The sequence below is a fragment of the Schistocerca cancellata genome, chromosome 6 (assembly GCF_023864275.1).
Source record: "Schistocerca cancellata isolate TAMUIC-IGC-003103 chromosome 6, iqSchCanc2.1, whole genome shotgun sequence".
Classification (NCBI taxonomy): Eukaryota; Metazoa; Arthropoda; class Insecta; order Orthoptera; family Acrididae; genus Schistocerca; species Schistocerca cancellata.
In genome coordinates this window covers 146,957,680-146,978,740 of record NC_064631.1, presented here as the reverse complement: position 1 = coordinate 146,978,740, position 21,061 = coordinate 146,957,680, and the positions used below count along the sequence as shown (strand labels likewise).

Sequence of the window (21,061 nt, the reverse complement as noted above, 5' to 3'; positions counted from 1 at the left end):
CGAAAAAAGTGTTCCAACTAAAACATTCATATTTCTTTACGTACTATACGAATATGTAATAAAAATGGGGGCTCGTATTTTAAAAAACGCAGTTGATATCCGTCCGACCTATGGCAGCGTCATCTAGCGGGACAACTATAGCGCCATCTGGTTTCCCCCTTCAAGCTAGACAAGTTTCGTTCTTTGTAGATTTTTTCGTTTGACGCTTATTTGGTGAGATTTTGGCCCGGTCACGATCAATGGACCATCCTGTAAATAATCTTTTTCCTTGCCACAGAACCCCTAACTTGAGCCTATCAGCGCTCAGTGCAGTTTAAATGACAGTGATAAGTAGAAATAGAATAAAAAGCATTTAGTTTAAGTAATTGTTAAATTGATGAAAATGATAATACTAACTAAAATGAGAGCATTAATATTATTGTACTAACTTCATCAGTGCATGCAGGATGCTATCTTTGCGTAAAAATATTTCTATAATAGCGCTCGCAAAAAACCATTGTGTCTTTGATTCTCCTTCACCTCCCCCCCCCCCCCCCCATGGACCAGTGCGGCTATCTCCTGTGGCACCCCTCCCACCACATTCAGATTATGTCACATGGAAAGGCACTCTTTGCGCCTGCAGAATATGCCACACTGCGCGGACAAGCGCACTGCGTCCGAGAAACAGCTGGGATCGGTTGATGCCCAGCCCATACCATTCGACTCATTAAAACATCAGTCAAATAGTTACAATGAGCGGTCGAAAAATTTCCGTTTGAAGGCGTTGCTGCAGCGTATATTCAGTGTAGTACAACTCCGATGCACGTGTGTAAGCACTGACATGTAGCTGAGGGCTTAGTGTGGCATTCGTGTCCTTCGGACGTGCGGGCGTTAAACGTGAACTATGGGGACGTTATTACCAAATGCGTCCAAAGAAGACCACCTTGGTGTTATTCTTGGTTGCTGAAGGTCAAACACGGACACATATCCGTCAGAGAATGAAGAATGTGTATGAGAGCAGCACGTCTGTCGAATACCACCACTGTGAAATGATACATCAAGTCCTCTGCTGCTTCATGATAGCGCCCGCCCCCGTATCACAAATATTGTAACGCCAACTAGGGTGGGAGACGCTGTAATACCTACCCTTTAGACCTGATCTGTCTCCATACGATTATCACGCCTTCGGTCCCTTAAAAATGGTGTTGTAGGGTCGAAGATTCCTGTTGGACGAGGCCGTGCAGCAGGCAGTTGCAGACGTCTTCATACAGTACAGTGGTACACGGTCTTTTACGAAACGGATATTTTCAAGTTGGTGCGTCGTTGATATGATTGCCTCAATACTCACAGAGATTTTGCCTCTTTAGCATACCGATTCTGAACTAAACGGCCTTCGAACGGAAACTTTTATTTTAATAGCGCTGTAGCCCTAGTGCATATGTGTCGCCTCTACAGAAATTATTTTTGACTGCTATGGGCGTACAGTCCTGCGAACGAGAACGGAAAGTGGCAGGGACGCTGCTGGCCACAGTTACGGTGGTCTACAGCACAAACTGAAGCCGGCCGACAAAACTCTGCGTGAGGGAACATTGGCGTCCCTCCGCTTGAGTGGGGGTAAAGCGCATCTTGGCGCTGGCAGCCAGTAGAGTCTTAGCACTCACAGCAATGAGCTGTAAAGTAGCAGGGGGTGGTTGCTAACACTGACGGAAAAGAGCCGATGGCACAAAATAGAGACGCACCCACATCGGAACCTGGAGAAGATCAACCAGGAGGTCACCCAAACACTGGCAGACAAGCATGGCGAGCTAGAGAATGCAGCAAAGGGCGCAAAACACCAATGGAAAAACCCAAAAAAGAGGATATTAGAGTCGAAGTAATTCGGATTCACCATTGCTAAATTTTATAGCAGCGGCCCCAGAGATGGCTTTCAGACATTTGGCTTGACTGTCAGGAGACACTGGTAGCCATCCCATACAGTCCTTTTTTTTCTGTCTCATAGCTGGAGTAGCGGGTTGTTAGATTCTCCACAGCAGATTCTCGGGTGAGCGAAATTAAAGTAAATCATGTGACTACATAGGCTTTCCCAGCGTAACAGCCGGCCGGGGTGGCCGAGCGGTTCTAGGCGCTACAGTCTGGAACCGCACGTCCGCTACGGTCGCAGGTTCGAATCCTGCCTCGGGTGTGGATGTGTGTGATGTCCTTAGGTTAGTTAGGTTTAAGTAGTTCTAAGTTCTAGGGGCCTGATGACCTCAGAAGTCAAGTCCCGTAGTGCTCAGAGCCATTTTGAACCAGAGTAATAATTCTTAATAAACTCCTCGGGTATGGTGCCGGATCCTAAAATCACTTGGTTCGATATTTCAGCGATCCACCTGTCCGTCATCTTCAGGAGAACGCTGCTGCTGCTGACTGATGCTGAAAAATAACGCCAGGACTGAAAATCGTCCCCCTATATAGGTCTCCGTGCAATATACAGCTCACGCGCCGCCTGTGACCGTTTCTGTCCACCAAGACACGGTAGGTGATCCCGGCCTTAGTAGAACACCGGCGGAAACGATATATCGTCCTCAAAGACTATTTTCCAACCGAAGAATATTGAGATTAATGCGGTATAGTACATGTATCCACGCCCTGCAATGAGGAAAACCGTTGCCTCTATTCATCAAATTGTCTGCCAGCCTAATTTCAATTGCCTCTTTATAAAAACTGTTTTAGAAACCAGAAATACTGGAAACTACCACAGTCTCGCCAAATTTCATCCCTATTCTGCCTTCAGATGATGTTTAACTACCACCTATTTTTCAGTGGTTGTAATCTCGTGTGACGGCGATGTTCCATGCAGCTGTCCTAAACTGTGCGAATCGAATGGTCGATGTAAATCTTTCGAAACTGATATTGAGTTTTTATATGCCAAGTTTCCTACGTCCGAAATTATCTTTCGCAGAGCCGAGTTGTACTCTAATGTTAGAAGGTGAACAGAACGTATTCTTAACGTTAAAACTCCTCAAAATTCTTCCAGTCTTAAGCGATATGCTCCCAGCATAAGGAATAAAGGCCACAGATTTATGCCCCTCTTCATCTATCTCTAGGGAGGGTTGATGCTGTGCAGTCACACGGTTACACTTTGCCGAGACAGCTCTAAAGATATATAACAATCAAAACATTATTTCCAAAGATATAACTATCAACTCTCGCTTCACCAAATTTAATTATGCCAGTCAACTTTAAATAAAAGAAGGTATGAAAATAATCCAACAGACTCAATACAACCGTCAACTCAGAAGCTCAGTAAGCCTGCAAAGTATTATAGGTGGCAGCAAAGCTGAATAAAAGTTTTTAATGTTTATTTTCTGTTTCTCCAAGCTGAGAAATATTAATGTACAGTATCTTTTTTCTGGCTATTTGACATGCTTTCCAGTAGGATTTCTTTTTGCATTTCACATTTTCATAATTTTCAGTGTCATACGAATTTTAATGATATATAATATTTTTGTATATAGCTAGTTGGATGCCTCCGACTTAAATTCAATAACATGTAATTTCAGATCGTCAAATGAAAAAGGTGGCACACACATAAAAAGATACGCATTGTACATGCTAATGGAATGCGTCTAACAGTTAGCTATCAAGATACCCTACTTTGAAAATTATGAGTATACACACATCAATCATTTAAGATACGATAAGTTTTGGAACGTCCTGCCTACTGTTAGTTTTGGGGCAAGATACATTGTGAAATTCACTCAGCCAGTTATACCAAAAGCGCAAATTTTAGAATATCACCTGCACTTCGATTAATTTCTGCTGATATTCCTGGACATAGTCCACCATATTTGTTTCTTGCTCTGCCAAAAAATTTTGTGATCTTATTTATAGATTTGTAGTCCACCTTCCTTACTAACCAGCTTAGTTGAAAATAGATGTGCCACAAGTGTTTTCCTTTGTGCGTTTTGTAGACGTCAGCAAAGATGTGGTGTTAAACATGGACCTGCGGAGGTCGCTGTCCCTCAAGCAGCTGCCTCAACGCTTGGACGACTGGGTGGAAGTGGGAGACGGAATGCGTGCACAGGTTCGCATGTGGCTCCCGCCGGGGCTCGACCCAGAGGGCTCCGAGAAGAGGCCCGCCATCGTCGATGTGTGAGTACAGGCAGCCCTCCACTGGTCTGAAACTATATCGCCGGCAACAACACCTTACAGGCTCGTCCTTTCCCAAGTATTCGACAGACTATTCCCCAATGGAGCCAGTTGGTCGGGTGCCAAAGTTGGTCGGGTGCCAAGGCAAGGCACAGGGTAATGTGATTTCACAGTGTAATCCTTGCAGGGTAGACTACATGCCGGCACCAACATTTACCGTCAGCAATTTATCAGTATCATCAACAATAAAAAAAAACACGCTACGCTCTACAAGCACTCATTAGCATCATCTACACAATACAGTTATCTTCAAGGGACCTGAGACGAAAGCAGCCTCAGCTGTGACGCAACAGTAACAAACTGCGTTTAACTTCGGGAAAACAGCGGTTCATATCCCCACCCAGCTCTCTCGATTTCGCGTAGTGTGCATTATACACTGAAGTGATAAATGTCATGGTATAGTAGGAGGGTGAGTCAAATAAAAACCTTAAAATTTTTAAAAATATTATTTATTGTGCAGAAGTGGTACAAAGCTGTATCACTTTTCGACATAATCTCCCCCACGCTCAATGCAAGACCTCCAGCGCTTACAAAGTCCATAAATTCGTTTGGTAGTCCGCGCAACCACTCATGCACCGCGAGGCGTACCTCTTCATCAGAATGGAACTTCTTTCCTCCCATTGCGTCTTTGAGTGGTCCAAACATATGGAAATCACTTGGGGCAAGGTCTGGTGAGTATGGTGGATGAGGAAGACACTCGAAATGCAGGTCTGTGACAACTGCTGTACGGGCAGTGTGGGGTCTTGCAATGTCATGTTGCAAAAGGACACCTGCTGACAGCAATCCACGTCACTTTGATTTGATTGCAGGCTGCAGATGATATTTTAGGAGATCTGTGTATGATGCACTGGTGACAGTGGGTCCCTCTAGGCATGTAATGCTCCAAAATGACGCCTTTTTCGTCCCAAAAGAGAGTCAGCATAACCTTCCCTGCTGATGGTTCTGTTCGAAACTTCTTTGGTTTTGGTGATGAGAAATGGCGCCATTCCTTGCTCGCTCTCTTCGTTTCCGTTTGGTGGAAGTGAATCCAGGTTTCATCCCCAGTAACGATTCTTGCAAGGAAGCCATCACCTTCTCGTTCAAAGCGCCGAAGGAGTTCTTCACAAGCATCAACACGTCGTTCTCTCATTTCAGGAGCCAGCTGCCCTGGCACCCATCTTGCAGATACTTTGTAAAACTGGAGCACATCATGTACAATGTGGTGTGCTGACCCATGACTAATCTGTAAACATGCTGCAATGTCATTCAGTGCCACTCGGCTGTTTTCCTTCACCATGGCTTCAATTGCTGCAATGTTCTGGGGAGTCACAACTCGTTGTGCCTGAACTGGACGAGGAGCATCTTCCACTGAAGTCACACTATTTGCGAACTTCCTACTCCATTAATAGGCTTGCTGCTGTGACAAACATGCATCACCGTACTTAAACTTCATTCGTCGATGAATTTCAATAGGTTTCACACCTTCACTTAGCAAAAACCGAATAACATAACGCTGTTCTTCCCTGGTGCAAGTCGCAAGTGGGGTGGCCATATTTTTACTGATACTGCGATGGTATGTGTGCGTCTGCACTATGCTGCCACCTACAGGCCATTCTGCACGCTGTTTGTAGCACGCTTACGCTTAACAACTTACAGGATAACGGCGCGAAATTTCGATTTGTTATTACAAATTTAAGGTTTTCATTTGACTCACCCTCGTAGTATACACATATGCATGTTACGGCAGTAACGAGAACACAAGGTATAAAAGGACACTGAGTTGGCGGAGCTGTAATTTGCGCTCAGGTGATTCACGTGAAAAGGTTTCCGACGTGATTACGGCCGCACGACGGGAATTAACAGACTTTGACAGTGGAATGCCAGTTGGAGCTAGACAGATGGAACGTTTCATTTCGTAAATCGTTGGGGAATTCAGTATTTCGAGATCCACAACGCCAAGATTGAACCAAGAATACCAAATTTAAGGCATTACCTCTGACCATGGACAGCGCCGACGGCCTTCGCTTAACGACTGAGAGCAGCAGCGTTAGAGTTGTCAGTGCTAACAGACAAGCAACACTGATGAAATAACCGCAGTACTCAATCTGGGACGTAACGTAATAAAATTGGACATAATCAGGAGGAATGCACTAACAGCACTTGAATAATATGAGATGACTGACTCCCAAGTTAAATACTCAAAGCCGGCCGAAGTGGCCGTGCGGTTAAAGGCGCTGCAGTCTGGAACCGCAAGACCGTTACGGTCGCAGGTTCGAATCCTGCCTCGGGCATGGATGTTTGTGATGTCCTTAGGTTAGTTAGGTTTAACTAGTTCTAAGTTCTAGGGGACTAATGACCTCAGCAGTTGAGTCCCATAGTGCTCAGAACCATTTGAACCAACCAAATACTCAAAGCTTAGAAATCCGCTATCAAATAGCTATAAACGTCAACATATATAAACACTTTATGTAATTATTATGATTATTACGGACTTCTTAAAAAGATAGGCAACGATAAACAGTTATTTGTAGTTTGTTTTTGTAATGCATGTTCCAAAGATGATTTTGAATGAATGATTGATATATGATAGGATTTTCTTTGCTACATGTTGTAATAGATAAATCTTTGTTCTTGTTCAGTACGAGCATGACGTCCGGGTTATGTACATGTTGAGTTAGCATGGAGATTGAACTTCACTGTATTGGGAAGTGAAATAACTAAAAATATATCTATTCGGCAACAGAAACTTAGCCATTGTTTGTATAATTTAAGAAAATGAAGCCGAGCATCCCCTAGATCAGTATATGAAGTTGCATTTCAGACTCTAGTATGGATATAGATCACGAGCCTATAACTTACGACAACAATGAAGAATAATAATAGATGAGAATAATGAAAACTGTTTATTTAAATTCTTTTGTTGCTACTTCTCTCTCTGCAGCGTGTCACTGTCTCAGCGTGCCAAGTGCTGTGAAATTTTGACCGGTCGCCCAAATTTAAATTTATTTCAAAATTAATGATTCGATTTTGGATTATAAGAGGGTGGTGACGGTTTGAGTAAGTCGAACGTATCCTTTAGGACAGTGCTGCAAAATGTGGCGTCAGCGGGCTATGGCAGCACACGACCGACGCGGGTGCCTTTGCTAACAGCACGACATAGCCTGCAACGCCTCTTCTGTGCTCGTGACCACATGGGTTGGACCCTATATACGACTACAAAACTGTGGCTTGGTCAGGTGAGCCCCGTTTTCAGTTAGTAAGAGCTGATGGTATGGTTCGAGTGGCGTAGACCCCACGAATCCATGGCCGCAAGTTGTCAACAAGACATCTACATCTACATATATACTCCGCTAGCCATCAGGCGGTATGTGTTGGAGGGCACAATTCGCTCCAAAGTCATATTCCCCCCCCCCCCCCCCCCCCCCTCTGTTCGACTCGCGGATCGCGCGAGGGAAAAACGACTGTCTCAACGCCTCAGTACGAGCTCTTATTTCCCTTATCTTTGAATGGTGATCATTGCGCGATTTGAAAGTTGGTGGTAATAATATATGCTCTACAACCTCGGTGAAGATCGGATTTCCGAATTTACTGAGCAGCCCCTTCCGTTTAGCGCGCCGTCTATCTGCAAGTGTGTCCCACCTCAAACTTTCTATGAGATTTGTAGCGCTCTCGCGATGGCAAAATGTACCAGTCACGAATCTTGCCGCTCTTCTTTGGACCTTCTCAATCTCTTGAATCAGACCCAGCTGGCAAGAGTCCCGTACAGACGAACAATACTCTAAGACTGGACGAACTAACGTATTGTAAGCTATTTCCTTTGTTGAAGGTCTGCATCGCTTCAGGATTCTACCAATAAAACGCAACCTAGAGTTTGCCTTACCCGTTACTTGTGTAATCTGATCATTCCATTTGAGAGCATTTCGAATAGTCACACCCAGATACTTGACGGATGTTACCTCTTCCAAAGACTGGGCATTTATTTTGTACTCGTACATTAATGGGGATTTTCGCCTTGTTATATCCAGTAGGTTACACTTATTAATATTGAGAGATAGCTGCCAGTCATTACATCGCACATTAATTTTCTGCAAATCCTCATTGATTTGTTCACAACTTTCGTGTGATACTACTTTCCTGTAAACTACAGCATCATCGGCAAACAGTCTAATGTCGCTGTCAATACCATCAACCAGATCGTTTATTTAAATCGTAAAGAGCAGCGGACCTATTATGCTGCCCTGCGGCACACCTGAAGTTACGCTTGTTTCTGTTGAAGTCACCCCGTTCAGGACGACATACTGCTCCCTGTCTGTTATAAAACTTTCTATTCAACCGCATATGTCATCGGACCGTAAGCGCGCACTTTGTGGAGCAAGCGACAATGCGAAACTGAGTCGAACGCGTTTCGAAAGTCGAGAAATATGGCATCAACCTGGGAGCCGGTATCTAGCGCTTGTTGTATATCATGCACAAAGAGGGCCAGCTGTATCTAGCATGACCGCTGTTTCCTAAAACCGTGCTGGTTTCTGCAGATGAGCTTTTCAGAGTCTAGAAAGGTCATTGTGTCTGAACACAAAATATGTTCCATGATACTACAACAAACCGATGTCAGAGAAATTGGCCGGTAATTATGTACATCCGATTTTCTACCCTCTTTATAGACTGCTACGACCTGGGTCTTCTTCCAGTCCCGTGGAACTTTCCGCTGTTACAATGATCTCTGATAGATGATGGATAAGAATGATACTATATTTATAGCATAGTCAACATATAATATTATGGGGATATCGTCTGGGCCCGATGCCTTCTTGGCGTCTAAGGATCTTAACTGTTTTACAATCCCAGATACACTAAACACTATGTCAGCCATCCTTGCGTTTGTTCGATAATTGAAAGGGTGCTGCAGTCCTCTATCGTAAACGAGTTTTTCAAAGCTAGGTTTAGAATTTCGGCCTTTTGTTTATCATCATTAGTTACATTACCCGTACTGTCAACAGAGAAGGTCATGGTTCTATAATGGTGTGATCTGTGATTACATGAAATGGACTGGGTCCTCCGGTCCAACGGAACCGATCGTTGACTGGAAATTCGGTTACTTGGAGACTATTTGTAGCCATTCATGGGCTTCATGTACCCGAACCAAAATGTGCCATGTCACCGGGCCACAACTGTTCGCGACCGGTTTCAAGAACATTCTGGACAATTCGAACGAATGATTTGGGCATTCATATCGCCCGACATGAATACCATGCAAAATTTAAGGCACATAATCGAGAGGTCAGTTGGTGAACAAAATTCTGCACCGGCAAACTTCGGTGATTATGGACGGCTATAGAGGAAAGAAATGGTTCAAATGGCTCTGAGCACTATGGGACTCAACATCTTAGGTCATAAGTCCCCTAGAACTTAGAACTACTTAAACCTAACTAACCTAAGGACATCACACACGCCCATGCCCGAGGCAGGATTCGAACCTGCGACCGTAGCAGTCCCGCGGTTCCGGAATGCAGCGCCAGAACCGCACGGCCACCGCGGCCGGCCCCTATAGAGGCAGCATGGCTCAATATTTCTGCTGGGGGCTTCCATCGGCTTGTTGAGTCGATGCCACGTCGAAGCGCTACACTACGCCGGTAAAAAGGAGTTCTGACGCGATGTTAGGAGGTATTACGTGACTTTTGTCATCTCAGTGCACAACACGGCCGCAAACTGGAGCAAATTTTTTTCGTTTATGCCACCTGGGGCTACGAGAGCTTTACCACACAGTTTAGGTGCATTACGACATACAGTGTTCGAAAACTTTACGGTGAAAATAAATGGTAGACGATCTTAAACTGGGTGCCTTCGGACAAGAAACTAGTTATTTTTGTGCAATATAAACTCACATCTTATAACAACAATTAAACTCATATCAAATACTCAAAGTGACGAACATTAGTCAATGTAAGTGTTATGTGTCGACAGAAGTGCCGACACAGTGTTATTATGATGGGCCGAATAGGCACGCTATCAGCTCACCCAGAATATCGTGAAGTCTGAAACAGGATGCTCAATGAATGCTAATAAGAAAAGAACGGAGCTTCTCGTATACTTAACTTTATTCTCTTGTGTGGTACATCTCTATGATGAATACAAGTAAGACTATCTCCAGATATGGTTAACTGCGCCTTGCTAGGTCGTAGCTATGGACTTAGCTGAAGGCTATTCTAACTGTCTCTCGGCAAATGAGAGGAAGGCTTCGTACGTCTAGTCGCTAGCAATGTCGTCCGTACAACTGGGGCGAGTGCTAGTCCGTCTTTCTAGACCTGCCATGTGGTGGCGCTAGGTCTGCAAGTACTGATGGCGGCGACACGCGGGTCCGACATGTACTAATGGACCGCGGCCGATTTAAGCTACCACCTAGCAAGTGTGGTGTCTGGCGGTGACACCACAGTAAGCATTGGAATGATGCATAAAATATTCCCACTTTGTCTTGTACACTCCTGGAAATTGAAATAAGAACACCGTGAATTCATTGTCCCAGGAAGGGGAAACTTTATTGACACATTCCTGGGGTCAGATACATCACATGATCACACTGACAGAACCACAGGCACATAGACACAGGCAACAGAGCATGCACAATGTCGGCACTACTACAGTGTATATCCACCTTTCGCAGCAATGCAGGCTGCTATTCTCCCATGGAGACGATCGTAGAGATGCTGGATGTAGTCCTGTGGAACGGCTTGCCATGCCATTTCCACCTGGCGCCTCAGTTGGACCAGCGTTCGTGCTGGACGTGCAGACCGCGTGAGACGACGCTTCATCCAGTCCCAAACATGCTCAATGGGGGACAGATCCGGAGATCTTGCTGGCCAGGGTAGTTGACTTACACCTTCTAGAGCACGTTGGGTGGCACGGGATACATGCGGACGTGCATTGTCCTGTTAGAACAGCAAGTTCCCTTGCCGGTCTAGGAATGGTAGAACGATGGGTTCGATGACGGTTTGGATGTACCGTGCACTATTCAGTGTCCCCTCGACGATCACCAGTGGTGTACGGCCAGTGTAGGAGATCGCTCCCCACACCATGATGCCGGGTGTTGGCCCTGTGTGCCTCGGTCGTATGCAGTCCTGATTGTGGCGCTCACCTGCACGGCGCCAAACACGCATACGACCATCATTGGCACCAAGGCAGAAGCGACTCTCATCGCTGAAGACGACACGTCTCCATTCGTCCCTCCATTCACGCCTGTCGCGACACCACTGGAGGCGGGCTGCACGATGTTGGGGCGTGAGCGGAAGACGGCCTAACGGTGTGCGGGACCGTAGCCCAGCTTCATGGAGACGGTTGCGAATGGTCCTCGCCGATACCCCAGGAGCAACAGTGTCCCTAATTTGCTGGGAAGTGGCGGTGCGGTCCCCTACGGCACTGCGTAGGATCCTACGGTCTTGGCGGCATCCGTGCGTCGCTGCGGTCCGGTCCCAGGTCGACGGGCACGTGCACCTTCCGCCGACCACTGGCGACAACATCGATGTACTGTGGAGACCTCACGCCCCACGTGTTGAGCAATTCGGCGGTACGTCCACCCGGCCTCCCGCATGCCCACTATACGCCCTCGCTCAAAGTCCGTCAACTGCACATACGGTTCACGTCCACGCTGTCGCGGCATGCTACCAGTGTTAAAGACTGCGATGGAGCTCCGTATGCCACGGCAAACTGGCTGACACTGACGGCGGCGGTGCACAAATGCTGCGCAGCTAGCGCCATTCGACGGCCGACACCGCGGTTCCTGGTGTGTCCGCTGTGCCGTGCGTGTGATCATTGCTTGTACAGCCCTCTCGCAGTGTCCGGAGCAAGTATGGTGGGTCTGACACACCGGTGTCAATGTGTTCTTTTTTCCATTTCCAGGAGTGTATGTCACTGTCATCTGTTGTACAGTGAGTCAGGCAGCTAGCAGGTTTCCAGCCAGTCCGATTTCAGGTTTTGCTGGAGTATCATACATCAGCGACTTCAAGAAATCCCATAGCAAGAAATCCATTAAAGCGGGAATCGGACTATCACTCTGGCCATGATACAGGACATACCTCTTCAATCCAGTGATGAGGGTAACTGCAGTCAGTAATATGGAAGTGGTATGGTGCACCGTCGCGTTAAAACCACTTAACTAATCTTATGCAACAATACCAGTGCACACACTGATAGCAATTATTTTTTGGTTAGCTGAGCTAGCTAGGCACAAGGATTTTCATCATTCCACGTACGCCTACTGCGCGAAAGACGCCTCATCCGTGAACAGTGCTATAGCGACTATATGGTATTAGAGGACGCTGTCGTTACGATGGACTATGATTTCCCTCTTCCTTTGCCGCTTTGTCCCAACGTCACATTGCTCTTCCGCCCAGTCCCATGGTCTTCGAGTTGCATTAATCAGCAGCGACGGCAATGTCACACAGCGTATATCGGAGATGCTAGTCATTGAAATACATGGTGTACCAAATTCCAATGGAGAGGCGGTTACGATTCAGTGCGTCCTAATAAGTACCCTAGAACAAAACACACTCAGTTCAAGAGTGAACCACTGGCAGCTGGGATCCAAAACACTCTGGAAATCCAGCAGGACGTTGTACGCATACGAGAAACGATAATCTCACTTGCAAGTAGGTCAAGCGCCTGCTCAAACTCGTGGTAAGAATAATACCTTCAGCCACGTCTTGCTTACATATTAGGTTGGTGCTTAAGTTAGTACCGATTTTGCTTTGGTTCAAATAGCTCTGAGCACTATGAGACTCAACATCTATGGTCATCAGTCCCCTAGAACTTAGAACTAATTAAACCTAACTAACCTAAGGACATCACACAACACCCAGTCATCACGAGGCAGAGAAAATCCCTGACCCCGCCGGGAATCGAACCCGGGAACCCGAGCGCGGGAAGCGAGAACGCTAACGCACGACCACGAGCTGCGGACGACTTTGCTTTGCATGTTTGTATTCCGCTTGCTGTGGCTTTATTTATCGACTGTCATTTTTTTATTTGTAGATCACTATTGCTATGTGTGCTAACATATTGCCATTTGGAGATAGGGAGTGGAGCTGTGGACACTAGAAAATGGAGTGAGAAGCGGAGAAATCAGAACACATCCTACATATTCTTCTGTTTGATTTCAGTAGAAGGGTGACAGCAGTGGAGGCAGCCATAAACATTTTCTCCGTGTATGGGGATAACGCCATTGGACAGAGTGTCCAAGGAATAGAAAAGCAACTGGAATCACTCAACAGAGGGAAGTCCACTGGACCTGACGGGATACCAATTCGATTCTACACAGAGTACGCGAAAGAACTTGCCCCCCTTCTAACAGCCGTGTACCGCAAGTCTCTAGAGGAACGGAAGGTTCCAAATGATTGGAAAAGAGCACAGGTAGTCCCAGTCTTCAAGAAGGGTCGTCGAGCAGATGCGCAAAACTATAGACCTATATCTCTGACGTCGATCTGTTGTAGAATTTTGGAAGATGTGTTTTGCTCGAGTATCATGTCGTTTTTGGAAACTCATAATCTACTATGTAGGAATCAACATGGATTCCGGAAACAGCGATCGTGTGAAACCCAACTCGCTTTATTTGTTCATGAGACCCAGAAAATATTAGATACAGGCTCCCAGGTAGATGCTATTTTTCTTGACTTCCGGAAGGCGTTCGATACAGTTCCGCACTGTCGCCTGATAAACAAAGTAAGAGCCTACGGAATATCAGACCAGCTGTGTGGCTGGATTGAAGAGTTTTTAGCAAACAGAACACAGCATGTTGTTATCAACGGAGAGACGTCTACAGACATTAAAGTAACCTCTGGCGTGCCACAGGGGAGTGTTATGGGACCATTGCTTTTCACAATATATATAATTGACCTAGTAGATAGTGTCGGAAGTTCCATGTGGCTTTTCGCGGATGATGCTGTAGTATACAGAGAAGTTGCAGCATTAGAAAATTGTAGCGAAATGCAGGAAGATCTGCAGCGGATAGGCACTTGGTGCAGGGAGTGGCAACTGACCCTTAACATAGACAAATGTAATGTATTGCGAATACATAGAAAGAAGGATCCTTTATTGTATGATTATATGATAGCGGAACAAACACTGGTAGCAGTTACTTCTGTAAAATATCTGGGAGTATGCGTGCGGAACGATTTGAAGTGGAATGATCATATAAAATTAATTGTTGGTAAGGCGGGTACCAGGTTGAGATTCATTGGGAGAGTCCTTAGAAAATGTAGTCCATCAACAAAGGAGGTGGCTTACAAAACACTCGTTCGACCTATACTTGAGTATTGCTCATCAGTGTGGGATCCGTACCAGATCGGGTTGACGGAGGAGATAGAGAAAATCCAAAGAAGAGCGGCGCGTTTCGTCACAGGGTTATTTGGTAAGCGTGATAGCGTTACGGAGATGTTTAACAAACTCAAGTGGCAGACTCTGCAAGAGAGGCGCTCTGCATCGCGGTGTAGCTTGCTCGCCAGGTTTCGAGAGGGTGCGTTTCTGGATGAGGTATCGAATATATTGCTTCCCCCTACTTATACATCCCGAGGAGATCACGAATGTAAAATTAGAGAGATTAGAGCGCGCACAGAGGCTTTCAGACAGTCGTTCTTCCCGCGAACCATACGCGACTGGAACAGGAAAGGGAGATAATGACAGTGGCACGTAAAGTGCCCTCCGCCACACACCGTTGGGTGGCTTGCGGAGTATAAATGTAGATGTAGATGTAGCACAGCAAATTGTTTTATCTTTTCAAGGAGGATCGTTTTGACATCAGTTACTCTCCACGTTCAGGAAGACCTTCGGGGTTTGGTGAAGATCGTTTATAAGCATTACACGTCAGTGTACTCGAGAAGTTTCAAATGTAATGAACTGTAATCATTCCACCATCGTGCGACATTTGCATGCATTGGGGAAGGTTCAAGACTCGGGTCTGTGGGTGCTGTATGCTCTAAGCACAAAATCATAAAAATCAACAGGTGACCAAATGTACATGTCTGCTTGCTCGTCATCAATTGTCTCGTGGACAACATCTACCATTCCTGTACTGCATCTTTACTGGTGACGAGAAATGGTGTCTTTATGCTAAGGGAATGATATAGCTCAAACAAAGCAGCAGCTCCCCGTTCAAAGATCTGCGCGCATCGGCACTAGATAACGTTATGATCCTGGTGGAACAGCGACGGTGTGGTGTGCTACGAATTGCTTCCCCGAAGTGTAACCATCACTGCTGACATTCACTGTCAACAACTGAGACGTCTTGCAGACGCATTCCAAGAACAACGACCAGGAAACCTGTCTAAAGTGGTGCTACTCCACGATAACGCCTGCCCGCATTATGCTAGACTGACAGAAACACTATACAGGAGTTGAGTTGGGAAGTCTTTCCACACCCACCTTATTCACCTGATCTTTCGCCCTCAGGTTTCACTTTTTTTTCTGCTCTCTCTCGAACGACCTTCAAGGAACCAAGGAAAATGTCCTCCGAATATGGCTCGACGAATCCTTTGCCTCCAAACCCAGTGATTTCTACTGTCGCAGACTGCTGTAAATAGTGAAGGAGAATACATTATTGATGGCTAAAGTCTCTGTTATGTGTACTTGAACTTACGCACCAACCCAAAATCATCATAGTTCACGGTCATTAACCTCGCGTAGAAATTGTACGACTGTTGGCGACTTCAGCGCACTCAGTCTATGTCTAAGTATTTTGCAACGTTCTCTAGGAAGAAATTTGTTGTACGCCACCCTGTGAAGTACCTCTATGACATCATAGTAACCGGAACCAATGCACTCGGCGATATGGTCAGCATTTAGCAAATATTCTCACTGTTGAATCAGAAAGTAGACATTACTACTCTCAGAATGGCCGAAAGTCGAATAATTGGGGTACGTGTTAGATTAACATGAATACTGTAAAAGAAGTAACTTTTTACAGATTACAACCTTGGATTGGACGGGGCCTCGAACCCAGGTAATGCTGTTACCGACAGAGCATCCGAGACCAACTCAAGTTCCACAGTAAGAGCTACAATTCTGGCAGTACCTCTATGTTACTTTCCTAACTTCATTTTACTGTTGACGCAATGTGTTGTGCCTGAAGGGTATGGAAGGGAGACGGTAGTTGACATGATAATGTGACCAGGTTGTGGCATACCCGCCTAGCTAATCAATCTGAACATTGAGCAAGCAGTAAGAGAAGCCAAGTAAAAATTTGAATTCAGTTTGATTTCATAGGAAGAATTAATGATTACCAAGGGCGTGGAATCAGTTTAACCAAATGGATAATGTGATGAAAAGAGATTGCAAGTTGAAGAACAACACTAAAGCAAGGATAATGCTGTGTAATAGAATTACATCAGACTATGCTGAGGGAATCGGTGTGAGAGATGAGATGCTAGAAGTAGTTTTGTTATTTGGGCAGCAAAACAAATAACGACGACAGAAGTAAAAAGAGTATGAAGTGCATACTGGCAATATGATATGTTGTCCTAAACATGATAAATATTTTAACAGTAATACAAAAAAGGTTTGTGAAGTCTTTGCTGAAACTGTTTGTCTAGTGTGTAGCCTTATGTGAAAGTGAAAGCTGGAGGATAACCAGGACAAATTAGAAGATAATAGAAGCTTTAGAATCGAGGTGGTAGTGAAGATGTCGAACATGAATGTGTGGATCAGCAAACTAATGAAGATGTGGAATTTTCAATCTGCTGCGGCGTGTTTTTCCTGGCATATTTAAACTGTGTGCCGGACTGGTACTCGAAACCGGGGCCTTTGCTTTTCGCGGGCAAATGCTCTACTAACTGATCCAACCAAGCTCGACATGTCCACAGAAGTTTCATTCCTGTAATACCTCATCTCCTACTTTCGAAACTTCACAGACCTCTGTGAAACCTGCAGGGTAGCATCCCATGATGGCATCCCACCTGGAACTGTCAGTTTTTCTTTATTTATTGCCGTGTTCTAAAATTTCGATCTTAGACTATTTTAAAGTATGTGGACATTTTTAAGCAATACGATTTTAAAACATCTGTGAGGACATATTATGTCGTTCTAGTCCCTTGCATATGTTGTATTTGGAGAGTGCCCACAGCTAGCGAGTGCAAATTATAACGTCTCCGTAAGTAGCAGAATGGGGAAACAAACTTTTCTTTAAGTAACGTTTGAATTTGCATTTAAGATATGTGGGGCGGAAACGTTATAATTAGCAGACCCGTTACGTAAGTTCAAAGTACCTAATTTGGTTCGAGTTAGACACAGGATTGCTTAAATTCAAAATGATTCCTCAACTGATTACTTTCAGTGAAAGTTAGAATGAAATCTCTCTGTACTTTTTATCCAGCTATGCCTGACTGGGCGTAAAATACATTGTTGGCGGTGCATCAATAATTGACTACGCGCGGGAAAATTTAACTGCCGCGCCGTATGATCATTGACTTGGGAAACATGTGATTATTATCTACAGCACAAAAAGTAAATATACTTTTTAAACAGGATTTATACTTTAAAAAAGTTCGATCTATTGCTGCAGACGTCTCACCGAATATTCTACTCAGCGTAATGCTACCAAATACTGAAGAGATACCAAGAGATTGTTGTTAACATTTATCAATACTCCTTGAAATAAAACAAGTTATTATATGAATTAATTATATTCAATTAATGAAATTACACTAGTGGATTAAGGCAGATACTTACATACCTGGCTCAAGAACGAAGGGTCGGCAACAATTGTCGGTAGTCACTTTTTATCGTCCATCAGAGATATTATAGAGTTCACTGATACTAGATCCATCACATTCTTCATTTGATTTTCATAGAATTACAATTCGTGTTTGGGAAAAATGATAAAACTAATAATTATTACTATCCAATGCAGTATTCATAAACAATGATTTTACAGAGAAATTTCTAAGTCCATTCCCGTGCGCAGAATCACTCCCTCCGTGAGTCGTCCAGGCCATTTGCACTTGATGGACTCACGTAGGCTATGGAGTGTCTCACAGTGCACGTCACTCACTGTTAATGGTTTGTCCATGCTCGATGAATTCAATAAGTATCGGACCTCAGGGCACGAGGGTACAGATTTGAATTTTTAAGGGGGAGGTGACAACACGTCATGCTTCCATTGCTTAGATGTCTCACTACATGACCCCAAAGCGGCAATTTGCAAATTTGAACCGGTTTGGTTGTTACAAAGTTTCGTTTCTTTTCGTTTGAATATTCCTTGTAGCATCATATTCTACTTATACTTAGAAATACAATAGCTGCTCTCACACTTTACATACAACATGAACAAGATATCCTACTGCAATCACTGATTTTTGGCTAATGTTCTCTGGGAATCGCCTAAAGCAGAGATTTTGGAATAGTTGTACTAATAAAGTAAAACTGATAATTTCAGGTGAGAGGCATCCATTTTATTTGTTTGTTACACCTATGGACCCTAGTTCAATAATACCTTTTGGCGCAATCTCTTTAGCAAAGGGATCGGCTTGTAGAATATATAGTGAGGTGTCGAGAACTAGTTTGGTAATGGTGTGGACTGGTTTTGGGAAAAAGAAGGGGGAGAGGGTGGAGTGAAGCCAAGGCTTGACAGCAGTAAGCAGATTGAAATGGATTGGACTGTAGTAGTTATGCGGAGGTAAGGGATTCAGGCCCGTATGAAATATATCTATGATGAAAGCCATTTGATGAAATCTTTGCCATTGTAATAGGGAAGCTTTGATAAAAGATTTCTTTGATCAAATATCTTCGTTCAAAGTTAGATCGTAGGGCTAGCTTCGATCAATGTTCGCCATACTGTATACTTGTTTTATATGCTTCATTATATTCAAATCTGAAAATGAGTTCAAAGTTTACTTCGTGTGGGTACCACCACATTGATAATTTACAAGTATGAAAAAGGCGACAGTCTTCATAACACCAAACACAATGATTCTAAAAACCTCAGCCAGCAGTTTGATTCTCATAAAGAAATAGCTGCAGCCATCAGCTGTATTCGAAGTGGCTGCGCTGTGGATGATGTGAGGAAGAAAATAAAGCGAATACAGGTGTCTATGGGAACTGGAAATAAAAGTGTTGTCACTAAAGTGTACGTAAGTTAAATGCGTTTGTTACTCTAAATAACACATTCTAACCTTCATATATTCCTCCTTAAGTGATTTATGTATTCTATCACATTTATTTGGAATAATACGTGAAATTTTACACTGTTGGATGCGAATAGGTTTCGCTTGTTGCTAAAAATCTTGACATAACCATCAGACGATCTGTAGCAGAAATCACTTTTCTTAAATAAGTCTGTTTTTTCAAATAGGGACCACTTTCATAAGGACAGATTGAAATGTTTGTTCAATCCATTCTCAAATCTACATCTGTTTACCTACAGTTTCGTAGCTGTTTGTATCCTCGCACAATAGCTCACGAAAGAAATTCTGCTGAACATTTCGAGCTCGTCTTCTCTCCATCCATGGTTTTACACACAATCCGTTTCTATTTCTTTTCAAACAAATCGTTCGTTACCAGTATTACACTATGGAAAAATTTGACGATATTGTAATAGCTCCAGTGAAATACTTCATCAAAGGAATTTGAAAACAAACTTTCATTGTTGTCGGTTCCAAGCGACTGTTGCGGTACGCTTTAAAGTTGATGAAAGCGTATATTCAAAAAGTTACATTTCTCGCTTGTTTATGTACAATTTGTCGCTTAGGCTGGAATTACACTATCAAATTTCTTTAGATTTTCTCAAAGATGTGATCAAATATTCGTCAAATATATTTGACAAAGATTTTTGACGTGGCGCTAAAAAGGGGTATTACACCGTCGTCATATTTTTCGTCGAAGTTCAAGATGACTGACAACAACAACTTGTTATTAACCGCAACAGTTGCATGTACCACAATTGCACTGTTTGCACATTCGGAAGAGAAGCGGGGGAAAAAAAAGAAACGTAGCTGGGTGAAGCCGTGGGTTTTACGACGACACAATAAAAGCATTCAACAAAATTTGTTACGTGAGTTTATAGTGGAGGACGTCAAGTCGTACATCAATTACTTAAAAAGGTTTGAACGTACATTTCATTATGTGCTCAGTGAAGTGTATCCTCATATCACAAAGCACAATACTCACTTAAAGAACTGCTATATCTGCAGAAGACAGGCTCACTGTAACACTTCGATTCCTTGCTACAGGAGAGAGCTATGTTAGGTGAGGTCTCCAATCTTCTTAATCTATTTTTGTATTCAGGGTGCGTCACGCTGTAAAGCTCCTCATCAGCTTCATACATCTCTATTAATTTTGTAGTTGTCGGTACACACCAATTGTATTTACCGGCAATGTTTATAAAAACACTACAGATAGACAGAACGCTCGGCGATGCTAGCGCTTCACGTGGTAACATGTCACATTGCAGTGAACAGAAGGCAAGCGACTCCTGTGATCGAATCTACATCGAGGCCCTAGAATTGATCAAGTATTTGACGACATTTGACAAATTTCCCTATAACACCATCTAATTTCTTTCACAAAGATATTGGACAAAGAAATTTGATAGTGTAATACCGGCCTTACTACCAACTTCAGCCGTGACAACTCTCAACAAACGGAACAAAAATTCGCTAAATAACTCTCCCAGACCACGTTTAACGCACCACGTTTAACTCTCGCATTGACTACCATATTAGCAGCAGAGCGCCCAGAACAGTACTGGACATTCATTGGCTGTCGGAGAGGGTGTGACGTAGGTTCGCAGAACAAACCTAAATTCAACCGCTATCGTTCGTGACTCCAGCTATAGCGTGGAGAGGTGCACTAAACCTGTCTCTGGATTGAAGACAACAGCGTCAGGAGCACTTGTTCACGAATGCAAGCGGGAGAGTTGCATTTAAGCTCAGCGGGG

General features: G+C 44.1%; 1 protein-coding gene across 1 annotated transcript in view; it reads left to right on the top strand.

Annotated features, from left to right (window-relative positions):
* The window catches only part of LOC126191548 (venom dipeptidyl peptidase 4-like), a 303,127-nt gene that overhangs the window by 198,285 nt on the left and 83,781 nt on the right, over nucleotides 1–21,061 (top strand). Inside the window, exon 12 of the mRNA XM_049932457.1 lies at nucleotides 3,933–4,113. Coding sequence (XP_049788414.1) covers nucleotides 3,933–4,113 — 181 coding nt within the window. The remainder of the gene's footprint in view (nucleotides 1–3,932; nucleotides 4,114–21,061) is intronic.